Genomic DNA, 12,940 nt, shown 5'->3' with positions numbered 1-12,940 from the left:
TTACAAATGGTAAACTGACGATTGCATCGTTTGTTTGATCAATAGTAATATGACAACATAATTCAATTTTGTTACATAAAGAATACCTTTTCTTCTTTTTATTAAAATGTAATTAATTTTATCAAAATGATCAAATAAAATTTTGATTGATGTAAAAGAAGAAAATTTTATATAAACTAATTTAATTTTATTTCTAAAAAAATTTTTATTTTAAAAAATGTATATATATATATATATATATATAATATAATTATTATAATAATTATATTTGATAATCTAAATGCTAAAAAAAAATTAAATAGTAAACAATAATATTTCAAATAGTATATATATAGTATATAAAAAGAAGACAACAAGAAAAACAACAAAATAAAAAAAAAAAAAAAAAGAAAAAGCAAAGAATCGTAAATTTTTATTTTAAGATTAGTCTCATGAATGGCATATTCAATTTGCATTGATTTGATTTTATTACTCGAGTAAAAAAATAGAAAACCCACAAGAAAAAGTATGATGGGGTGATTCACCCCTTTTATTCGTATATACGTTCGTTGCCGAGTTTCCCTATGTCGTCGACTTTCCTCTAGGTGGGAAAATGCACATATGACTATATGTCGTTTGTTAAGTGTTCATATTACAGACAAAATATACAATTTATATTTTTAGAATATTCGAAATATAAAGAATATTTATTATTTATTGGATTTTGAAATACAGCTAAAATAAAGTTTCATCAATAAAAGAAAATTTATTTTTTAAAATCTGAGGATTTTTAAAAGATCGATGTTAATAATAAATAATATCACAATATAAATTGATCTTTGTATTGAACTTATTATTAATTAAATTTTCAAATCGAAAATACATTAATTAATAATAAATTACAAATATTAAAGAATTATAATAATCAAAAATATTAAATAAAATATATTCTGCATTATGATAAACACTTTACATATTACATCTAATATAAGTTTTGAAATATTCAATATTTCTATTTCATACTTTTAAAAGTAAAACCTTTTAAAGCAAAGCGTTATCATGTTTTATATAGTTAGTAATAACTGTCCTCCGATGAGTTCTCGTGGGAAATATACAACACACCGATTATTTGGCGAATCGATTTTGCAAGGGGAACTTTTACATTTAAGCATTAAATAGTGTCTGAAGAATAAAAAAGTCGATCAATATCATATACATACAATGATCATTTTACACGTAGTAAGTTGCATATTGAGATGATACTATCTCGATATAATCAAAGAAGACACATTTTTTTTCAATTCACTCGTATCTCGTAGACGCGTTATTTATAGTAAGAAATACAGCAAATATAGCAACAATATTAATGGTTACTATATATAGTAAGTATGTAACCGATGAACTTGCAACTATAGAAATACAATAATTACATTGTATAGTATATAACGCTAAGTTATTTTATTTTCAGGTTCAGTAATAATGATATAATATTCCATGAAAAGTTTCAATAAATATATTTTCTTTTTAATTGTAAATATATGTATGTATGATTGTATAGTAGATTTATTATATATACTAAAATTTATTTATTATAATAAATAATAACATAATATTTGTATAAATTTTTATATGTATTGTACAAAAAGCAACAAAAAAAAAGTATTTAATTTGAGAATAATTTTTGTTAAAAAAAATTAATCTCTAATTAAATGACTCTAATAATTTGATAATAATAACAAGAGACAGTCATATAAAATAATTAACGATAATCAGCTAAAAATAAATAATAAAACTAAGAAAAATTTCTAAATAAACTAACTTTCTAAGAAATATATCAAAACTGCTATTATATAATTTCAAAATATAATATAATATATGTTGCTGTTATAAAAATTTTTGTTTTGAATCACATATTATGTTTAAATCTTCCTTTTTGGTATAAATAATGTATATTCTTGTATTGTATGTATGTATTATATAAAAAAAAAAAGAAGAGGGAAAAGTAAACCAATCTGTAACTACCACGTGCATCAAGTTCCAACAATTCCACTCTTCAATCTGTGATGAACAAAGATAGTACATATGTATCTAAGAACGAAAAATAGCTTTCGAAGGCCAGAGAAATATTTATTGTCCTTTTTCCTGCATTGCCAGTAAACATTATATTTCCAAGCTGCGCCAAACGATTGCGTTCTAGTCGACCAATTGCGAAGGGTTTCCCTAATAAGAATTTTTCTAGAAGTGGGAAACATGAGCGTACGTGTAAGATTCCATGCTTTCTGCCTTCACTTTTCGCGCGACACTCGTCTCGCTCTACTTTGATACACGTGCCACCTGAATCAGTTCAATTTAATGATTTTATTACACTTATTGTTAGATAAAATCACATTCTCGTCGAAGAAAATACGATTTTTCTTTTACAATTTTCAATTGCACGATAATATTTATTTTTCAATTAACAATTTATTCGATTTTTAACTTTTTCAGAACAGAATTATTACATTTGCATTAAAACGCACTCAAGATTGTTCTTTTTTGTGTTTTTTTTTTTTCATTTTTAATTGAATATGAATTTGAATTTAAAGAAGTAAAAGAATCAAATTGCATCCATTTTCTTTCAACATTTTTGAATTATTCGTTTATAAAAAATTGAATTAATAATCTATTAAATTATAATAATTTATAAAATTGCACGAGATTATTGTATTATTGCATCTTTTTTTATGTTTTCATTCTTTAATTTAATTCTTTGAATATGTGATTAAAAATTGTGAAATATAATTATACAATTTTGTGAACTGCGAATGATATTTTTTACTGTGATATTTAATATTAGTGCGCGCGTGTTTTATATAAAAAAAAAAAAATTATTTCATGGGATCAGAAATGATGAACAGATGAAGATGAAATAATTAAATATAATTAAATTATTTAATTACATGAAATGTACATATATTTGATGAATCGTGAGTATGAAGAAAATTAAGAATTATACATAAAAAATAATATATAAATAATATGTAAATAAACACACAATATATACCACGTACTATGATAAAAATTAATTATTGAACAAAAAATTTATATAATTAATATTTAATTGATATCTTATTGAATTAAAATTACAATATTTGAAATTTTATTCTGATGCAAATAAAAAATTCATTTCAATATAAAGTTTCGTTCCAAGGTAAAGAATTATAGAATAGAAAATATTTTTCGAAAGATATTTTTCATTTTTTGAATATTATTTTTATATTTCTTACGAAGATTTAAAATTATATAAAACAAAGTGAAAAAAATATAATATACTTGTTTGTTTTAAATTAGTTTGTTATAAATTATAGAATTTTTATGAATTTTTTCTATATTTTTTATCTACATAAAATTAAATATAATAATGATCCATGTTAAATATTATAAATCTAATGTAATAAATGTACGAAGAAATGAGAAAAAGAAAGCACATAATATGTAATATTTACATTTTTCGTAAATAATGCAATTCTTATAACAATTTGATTTAAATTTATTAGATTAAGATGCAAAAAAAGTGGAAAAAAAAACGAATGATGATTTATGATGAATCAGAAAATTAGATATATTAATTAAAAATATTATTTTTTTAAATTTAAACTTTAATTGCTTTTTTTTTAAATTTATAACTTTATAATTATTCCTCAATTTTGATAAATATTTATAAAACATATATTATAAATATATTGATGTTTTCAACAAACTTTTACAAGATTTATTGAAAATGGATGCAATTTATTTATTCTTTATCATTAAACTCGACTATCATTTTGTTTACTTCATTATTTTACATTATTATTCCAAATTATTAATTCCATCCAAATTATTAATACCATCAAAATCAAATTAAATAAGAACATTATTTTACTTATAAAACATTCTCATCCAAGAGTCGAATATATTTAAAAAGTAATCATTAATCTGTCTCATATCGACTTAAATAATCGATACGAAGGACGTATCCCTCTTCTCTTGTTCTGTCACGAACAAACCACTATTACTTCCACTATACTTTGAAGAAAGAAAATGAAAGAACTTGATAGTTATCAATCGAATAATTCACCGAAAAAACAAAGGAAAAGATCGAAGAAGCAGAAATCTACGTATAAATTATTCACAAAGGACTGCTGGCCAAAGGTAATGATATCTCGCGATAATATCGTTTACAAGAAGATCAAAGATTCCTCCGGAAGTTCAAGTTTGTCATTTATCGAAGAATCTTCGAGTGGTTCCCGTGGCAAAAAAGAAAAAAACAGCTGTGAACATTTGTATTGCGAAAACGGGACGAATTTCGAGGAGGAACAAGATGTCTGTTTAATTAGTAGTTCCAGCGAGATTCAAAAAAATTTCGAACTACGTGATATTTTGAGAAAAATCAGAAAAAATTCTGATGGATTGATCGACGAAAGTGAATTCGATTGTTTGCCGGAAGATAAGTATGATCAGCAGGGGCCCATTTTCGTTGATCTAACGACCGATGAAAAGAACACGTGGAAACAAACGATTTTGAAGCAGTTCTGCGATGTGAAGACGATCACGGTTAATGAAATGGAAAGCAGAAACGAGAAGTGTTCTACAGACGTTGTACTAGGTACAAGATTAGTAATATCAATCAAATTGAAGAATTTGTTAATTGATCAATTATTTGATTAATTTAACGATAATTAAATCTACTTTAAAGAGGGAGATACTTGTTAAAAAAAAAAAATGTATGTTCTTATGTAAAATTTTTATGAAAAAAGTACAATGAAATATAATATCTTTTTCAAAATTTAATATATATTATAATCGTGATGAATATCAATAAATTATTTTTCTGAACATTTATCAAATATGCATTTACTATCCGGGAGATTAAATATTAAAATAAAAATGCAAGAGCTTGCTTATTTTTAATTTGTTTTTCAAAAAAAAAAAAAAAACGAAGACACATGGATATAGAACATTGGAATTTGAAAATTAAAAAATTAACAAACAATAATGAATAATTAAGTTTCTTCATAAAATCGATAAATAAGTGTCTTCGAGACTAATTATATATTTAAATATCGTAATTATTATTTCTTACTCGTATAATAAACACTATATACGAAATTTATAAATCGTTTATTGTAAAAAAAAATAAATTATTATTTATTATATTTTTAATTTTTACACATCTATGTGATCTAATTTCTTTACGAATCAAAATTTATTATGAAATTTCTTATGAAATTTAAATATCATAGAATACATGCATATTATAAACATTTCACTTCATATTTTTCTTTTCTTGCACTTCTTTTATCAATTATTAGATATCAGAAAGTTTTGCTTCCCTTGCACTACTTCTCATTGTATTCCAGAACCTCGAATTATAATAGCAGATAGTTCAAGTAAATTAAATTACAATGGGAATGGCAGCTTAGCAACTGCTTTACGAGATCGTGGACCATGTATGATACCAGTACAACCGAATCGTTCATTACCTATTCGTCCAGCACCATCTGTACCTACGAGATTCTTTCGTAAGGATTATTCGCCATCGTTCATGTTACCAAAATCTAGCAGCGCAGACATAGAGGAAATAGAATCTGTAAAACCAATCGGTACGTTGTTAAACGAGGAACTTCATAAGGAAGGAAATATTAATTGTGAAGAACGAATAGCGTCGAAAGATTATGTGAGCTCAATGAATTACGTTCTTCCTCAAATTTCAAGTGTTGGAAGTCTGAGTATGATAACGAGCAGAAACAATAACGACATGGAACACGAGAAGGATAACGTTAAAGAAAATAGAAAGAAGAAGAGATCGCAAGGGGGGAATTCTAGCCAAGGTAGAAAGGATAACGTGGAAAGTTCGATCAAAGAGTTTTTGACCAATTTCTGCGGATCGAACGCGGCTGAAGGAATACAGAATCTATGCACCGATAAATGTATTAAAGCTACTTCGACGACGAAAGAAAATAGTGGTAATAAAGTGCCTCCATTGAGACTGAAAAAAGTTGTGCATACAGGTAATAAGAGTGATTGATAACGATTAGAAAACTTTTATATTTTACGATTTTTCGTATAATTTTATTAAAAAAAAAAAAAAATAATTTTAAAAATAAAAATTGAAAATTATTTTTAATTTGATTATATTAAAATTCACAATAATGTTGTTGTAAAATTGTAATTATTTTTTCTTTTTTTTTTTTTTATTATATTATTTATGATCCTATATAAACACATTAAAATTGAAATAAGTATAAATATTACATATCTGGCAACAGAGATGGAGGGATACGACAATTCTCAAGTCATTCCGGGATCAGAACGCGAGTCAAACTATAGAATCATCACAGACACGACATCTGAATCATCAACAAGCCCAAATCCCAATTGGAATGATATACTCTATGAAAAAGACACAAATCTAGCATCTTTAAGTAGCGATAGCTACAAGCTGAAGTATCGGCGGAATAGATTGAAACAGAAGCTTCGCGAACTACGTGGCAAAGCTTCGGAGTTAGCCAAGGAAATGGCAAACGACTCGAATAATCAGCAAAATACCAGACTGAGACAGGTGATGAATCGTTACGAGAAGCAAATAGAAAATCTGTCGAAGTTGCATGGCAAACTGTCCGCAGCGCTTTCAGTTTCGAGGGAAGTGATCGATGTAAATGACGATGGTATTAATACTAGTGGTAACAAATATCCGTGCATGAATTTGAACGAGAGAAGTTCAGACATGGATATTTCAGTGAATAACATTTCTCCAACGTCGTCACCCGAGCCGCCAAAATTGTCACCACGATCATCTTTGGATTGTATATTGCCGGAAGAAATTCGAAATAGCCCACCAATTTTACCGAGGGTGTGTCTAACTATATCATCGAATCAAGATTCGGTGGAGGAGGAGCTACAAGTCGCAGAGAGGAAAGTTTGGCCTGTTAACGAAGAGTTGATGAAACCAACGTTCTCTATGGACCCTCTTCAGGTTGATTCTGTAAACAAAGATCCTTCAGATCTTGAAAAACACGCACGAACTACTCCTATGGGGAACAATATCAATGTTGATATTGAAAATTCAGATCGTGATGTCGATAAAAAAACATTAAATAATTGTAAAAACATTGCTCAATTTCCAAAGAATAATCGCGCGACTCAAGAAAAAAAAGACGAAAGGAGTAAATCGATGGAAGGATTCCCTCAATGTCGTCTTGTAACACAAGAACCAGAAAAGATCAAATGTCTTGAATTTTCTGATACTGGACCGATAATAAGTTCGATAGCTAGTTGTGTAGAAGTATCGACACCTGTCCAAGAGAATGAGACGTTCGAGATGATGCCTGACAAACAATCTTCTCCATCAAGAAAGCATATATTACAGTCTAATTTTTATGAATCCAATCAAGAAGAAGTTTCGTTCTCGAAAATTCGTCAAGATCCTCTAAATGCGCAAAAGGTTTGTAAAAAAATAATCACATTAATACATAACGCAATAAAGAAAGAAATTTTGAAAAAAAAAAATTTTTTGAATAAATTATTGATTATATAATAATAAATATTTGAATTTATTTCAGGTTTCATCGAGTTCGGCTCAACAAACTCAATTTGATATTCCACGAACAGTATTAAATCAAAAATATTCTACGTAAGTTAAATAAAAAAAAAAATATTTTATTGTGTAAATTTCTATATTTTATATATATGAATATTTATATGAATAGCAGATTACGACAAAATTATAAAGGAGAAGAAACTCCGATTGATTCTGTACAAAGGAATGGCGGAAATCATTCTATAACTGAACAGTTTCCGACTCTTGGTAACTGGTTGGCCCGAATATCAAAGAAACAAGCTTCAATAAGCAAACCCAAATTACAAACTTCAGGAAATGCCTCGTTTACAGCACCAGAGAATACTACAGGCGTAAGAGTTATTTCTTTTTTATTGTTTATTTTATCATAATTTTTTTAATATTGTTTGAAATTTCTCCGATTTATTCTCATAATTTTATAACATATTGCAGCAAGTTTCTGGGACCGAAATACCAAAAATGATAGGTCCTAATATAAACAACAATATAATGAATGTAGCATCTCAACGTAATGCAGAAAAATTGCAATGTCATCATCAACCACAGCAATTACATATTGGAACATCTGTAACTCTTTCACAACCTATTGCAGCAGTTCCACCTTTACGCCCTGGTATTTGTCCGCCTATTTCTATGACACAATTTTATCCAAACAATTATACAGTAAGTAGAATTAAAATAAATGCATTTTAATTATTCTTTTTTGACAAATTTAAAAATCTTTCAAATTATATAATTAATAGATTAAAAAATATATATATATAATTATATATAATAATAATATATAATTGCTTGTAAATTGATACAGTTTATAAATATTCATTAAAAAGAATTAAATAAGTATTTTTATAATACTATAATTATATAAATTTTTTAATTATAGATCGATCCTTACAATGGTGCTACCTTAAGTTATCATCCAACAATTTGTCCTTATGGTACTTATCCATATCATCCGCGTTTACATTCGAGTTCTTTATCAGGGTATCATTTTCCTATACAAGAAAATCTACGATCAATGCAACATATGGATAAACGTTTTCCTTTGATACAAGATCCAATTGTGAGATATTCCTCTCCATCGACGAACACTTTACAGCATTCGAATAATTTGGAATTTGATCGTCTTCGAGGAAACTCTACTACTAATAATATTGCCACTTCAACCTGTTTACCATCGTTATTTTTATCATCACCATCTTTATCTTCTTCGCATCAAACTCTGGCTCGAAATCCTTTAATCGGATATTCAGCAAATAATCAATTTTCTCGTAATAGAATGATTCCGGATGTTGTTGCTGCTGCTGCAGCCGCTGCTGTTGCCGCTGCTGCTTCTTTTGATAGGCAACGCGATACATTAACTTACAATAGAACTGATACGGATACATTATCGACTGCTGGCATTACAAATATAATTGATACAGAATCGCCTCACGTATCAAATGCTGCCAAATCAATTAATCGCGATGTGACTAATCAAACTCAAGATAATAATTTTAACGAAGAAAATCATGAAAATACAAAGTATCAACAAATGCAAAATTTTCTATTTGATCGATTAGGACTCGTGAAAAATACAGATAATTTTGCACAAACAAATTCAGCTATTGATTCCCAAACAATGACGTCTATTATTCCTCCAGCATCATATCGGATGCCATTAATCTCATCACATGTTCAATTATCAAAAAATGTATCAACAAACGAACCTAGAGATTGCGAGACACCACATCTTGGTAAAATGAATCGTAGTCCAAATAGCTTGCATAATTTTACGTGTTCGAATTGTGGTATTATCGGGCCAAAATTTAAATGCTTAGGATGTGAAATGGCATTTTATTGTGATGAACGGTGCCAAGAAAAACATTGGTATATTCACGTTCAAAGATGTCCCAAAAAAATGCCAAAATTAAAAAAACTCACTTAAAATTATTATTTAGCATAAAAAATGTTTTATAATGCTAAGTTATTTTATAATATTAAAGACTATAAATAATAAATATTAATTAATTAATTAATGACAATAATATTATTGTGATTTTAGCTTTAATAATATATTTAACAAAATAAGATATGAATGTTCAAAATTTTACTTTTGTAATAGATTGCTCGAAGAGCAATTGCATAATCAAAACTTTTTTTGAAATTATTTATATAAATATGGAAATTTAATAAATTTTCACTTACTAATAATTAAAAATGATAAATAAAGTTCTTTTTTTATATCTTTACCATTTTGCGAAACTTTTTATTATTATATTTTACATTATTTATTATATTTTTATATTATATCTATATTATTATGTTAAAATTATTTATTTAGTTATTACATTTTTTACATTATATTTTTACATTATATTTATATTTTTTTATGTAATTAACAATTTATGCAACTTGATTGAATTAAATTTCAATCAAAAAAAAAAATATTGTTATTTATTTATATAATTGATTTAAAAATATAATTGCATAATAAATGAAAATAAAAACAAATGTAAAAAAATGTAAAAAAAAAATATAAATCATTATATTCGTTCCATTGTTTAAAACCTTTATCTTTTCACTATATATGTATACAAATTTAAAATTTAAACATAAACAATCATATGGATATGGTATAGTATAATAACTTCTTAAGCACAAATAAAAACAATTATTACAAACACATATATATATATATATATATATATAAAAACTTATAAAATTAAGGTCTATTTATATATAACTGTGCTGTGTTCATTCCATGTATCAACAGTATCAGAATTAGTTATTATATTTATATATAATATTTTATATATCATTATACTCAAATGATATAAATCTTTATATAAACGATACTGTTAAATGAATAGTAAATATAAAAATATAAACAAAAAAAATAAAAATATTAAAAATGTTATATTATATAAAATCAATTAAATTCCTGTATTCATCTAATACATATATGATGAATAAAATTTTAAATCTTGCTCTTTAATACATCTTGTTTTGTCTTAGTTGCAAGCTTGTTTAAAAATATATGTGCTTCTTGATAATAAGGACTTGTTTTATTTTCAACACATTTCATCCATGCAGCTATACGAGGTCGATTTTCTTGAGGATTATATCCAACTATTCCTGCAATCAACAATTATTTCTTAAATTTATATTGTATTTAAAAATAAATTATTTTTCTTTAACAATTATTATTTCTTTATATATTATAACAAATGATGAAATATTGAAATATTAAACATATTATAATGTATGAATTTTTTTATTTACAATTTATAATAATATATATATAAATTAATTAAACATTCTCTGATAATCTTTTCTATTTTTACTATTATTTTTAATAAATATATGTATCATTACTTACGAACTTGTTCCACTTCACATGCTCCAAGAATATCAGCAATACTAATTTCGGAACCAGTTAAAAAAATTTTGTCTTTTAACCAAACATTTTCTAAAACATTAAGTATTTCAATCATATTTTTTTCATATTTCATAATTTTTTCTTGTGTCACTGGTTGTCCACTTAATTTTGGCATCAAATACTATAAAAAAAATTAATTTTTAATGAAAAAATACTAGCATAAAATTTGTATATTTAAACTAATATATATAATTATTTAAACTTGAAAGAATATAAGATTTCTAACATCATTTTATATATTATCTATATATATAAAGAAATTTTCTTACCTTCATAAAAAAATACATACTACAATGTTGTCTGGTATTTAAATGATGCCATTCAAGATATTCATCAACTCTAAGTTGAAGTTTTGAGTCTTTAGGATACCAATGATCAGCTACCTTAAATTCTCTACAGATATATCTCAAAATTGCAACACTGCAAAATTCAATATTTTTTAAATTTTAAAATAAATTATAAAATTTTAATTTAATTTTAATATTTAAATTTATAATTTATAAATTTCTTTAATTATAATTTAAAAATAATGAATAGTTTTATAAAAACCATTAAAATAAAAATAAATAAAATTAAAAAATAAAATTAAAATAAAGTATTATAATGAAAAATTAATTTTATATGATATTACTTAATATGTAAATAAATTTTATTATAAATAATATTTTTTATAATGTTAATGCTAATGTTTTATGGTAAAAAATTATTTTATATTCTATTCTATAATATTCTATTATTATTTATTTGATTACTTAAAAATTAAAGATAAAAAATATTAATAACAGGTTATCAACATATTAATAACATATATAATATAAAAATTATGAAATAATAGTTTTATTTTTTATGTAAGCTAGAAATATTAATTTATAATTTTAAGTTTAATTTATTTTCATACTTTTCAGAATATTAAACATAATTTACATTTCTTTTAATATAATAATAATAATAATCTTAATGAAAAATAAAATAAGCCATTATATTTATATAAATATATATAAATATATAATTATGAATTATAATTTATATTTAACTAAGATTTAAATTTATTTATTTATAATTTATATATTTTGTTATTAATTGTTATTAATTATAATACATATTATAAAACATATTACATATACAATATACATAAAATAATTATACCTTTCTATCATATTAAAACCATTGTGTTCAATAGCTGGTACTTTTTGAAAGGGATGAATATTTTGATATTTTGATATAAATTGTTCACCTTTTGCTAAATTTATTAATTTTGCTTCAAATGGTATATCACAAATTTTTAAAAATATATAAAGAGTTCTACTTGGTTGTGATAATAAATCATAATATAATTTAAGACTCATGATTCTTTGTAGAAAATTAAATTTATAAAGAGAGATTTATAAAGATAATTTTATAATTATATTATATAAAAAATATAAAACTAAATAAAATAAAATAAATTCCTGAAAATGATATAAAAATTTAAATATTTATAAAATTTTGTCAAAAAAAATTATTTTATATAAATTTTATTTATAATAAATATAATATAATAAGTATATTTAATAAATAAAAAAATATTCTTTTTTCCTATTTAATAAATTTTATTATTTCATAAAATGTATATTTTACTTAAAATTTAAGATTTTTTAATATATCTGTTACATACATTTAATATTTCTATACTCATATTATACATATATATATTTGTATAATTTTAAAATATTCTTTTAATATAATAAAATTTTTATACTATATAAATACATAAATATATAGAAATATGACAAATATATATATATATATATATATATATAATATATTAATATATTAAGTATATAAAATAATATAATTAATTTTGATACTATTTACATATTTAAAAATCATATATTATAAACTTGATCATAAGAAGTTATATAAGAAAATACTTCTTATGTAAAGTGATACAGGTGTTTTAT

At 23.9% G+C, this 12,940-nt stretch overlaps 2 protein-coding genes across 2 annotated transcripts; one reads left to right on the top strand and one right to left on the bottom strand.

Annotated features, from left to right (window-relative positions):
* Positions 1–3,883: 3,883 nt before the first annotated feature.
* On the top strand, positions 3,884–9,506 carry LOC122718792. Its single transcript, XM_043944126.1, has 7 exons — positions 3,884–4,606; positions 5,361–6,011; positions 6,270–7,444; positions 7,563–7,633; positions 7,710–7,911; positions 8,012–8,242; positions 8,463–9,506. The coding sequence occupies exons 1-7, from the start codon at positions 4,042–4,044 to the stop codon at positions 9,504–9,506; spliced, it is 3,939 nt and encodes a 1,312-aa protein (XP_043800061.1). The 5' UTR covers positions 3,884–4,041.
* An 813-nt stretch (positions 9,507–10,319) lies between these two features.
* LOC122718979 (glutathione S-transferase theta-3-like) lies at positions 10,320–12,346 on the bottom strand. Its single transcript, XM_043944456.1, has 4 exons — positions 12,147–12,346; positions 11,270–11,420; positions 10,941–11,121; positions 10,320–10,696 (listed from the first exon to the last, which is right to left on the bottom strand). Exons 1-4 carry the CDS (start codon positions 12,344–12,346, stop codon positions 10,539–10,541), a joined length of 690 nt encoding a protein of 229 aa, XP_043800391.1. The 3' UTR covers positions 10,320–10,538.
* Between the last annotated feature and the right edge of the window lie 594 nt (positions 12,347–12,940).

This window comes from Apis laboriosa, unplaced genomic scaffold (assembly GCF_014066325.1).
Source record: "Apis laboriosa isolate Shangri-la unplaced genomic scaffold, ASM1406632v1 scaffold68_cov148, whole genome shotgun sequence".
In the NCBI taxonomy this organism is placed as follows: domain Eukaryota; kingdom Metazoa; phylum Arthropoda; class Insecta; order Hymenoptera; family Apidae; genus Apis; species Apis laboriosa.
The sequence above is the reverse complement of the archived record's forward strand: the minus strand, read 5'-3'. Positions and strand labels throughout refer to the sequence as shown.

What these genes read in the sequence shown, in the direction of transcription:
- LOC122718792 (XM_043944126.1), top strand. Translation starts at nt 4,042, where the DNA reads ATGAAAGAACTTGATAGTTATCAATCGAATAATTCACCGAAAAAACAA. An exon ending in ATCCTCTAAATGCGCAAAAG is followed by an intron (nt 7,445 to 7,562) that starts GTTTGTAAAAAA and finishes AATTTATTTCAG; the next exon opens with GTTTCATCGAGTTCGGCTCA. An exon ending in CACCAGAGAATACTACAGGC is followed by an intron (nt 7,912 to 8,011) that starts GTAAGAGTTATT and finishes AACATATTGCAG; the next exon opens with CAAGTTTCTGGGACCGAAAT.
- LOC122718979 (XM_043944456.1), bottom strand. Translation starts at nt 12,346, where the DNA reads ATGAGTCTTAAATTATATTATGATTTATTATCACAACCAAGTAGAACT. An exon ending in GGTTTTAATATGATAGAAAG is followed by an intron (nt 11,421 to 12,146) that starts GTATAATTATTT and finishes TGAATTTTGCAG; the next exon opens with TGTTGCAATTTTGAGATATA. An exon ending in ATGTGAAGTGGAACAAGTTC is followed by an intron (nt 10,697 to 10,940) that starts GTAAGTAATGAT and finishes TGTTGATTGCAG; the next exon opens with GAATAGTTGGATATAATCCT.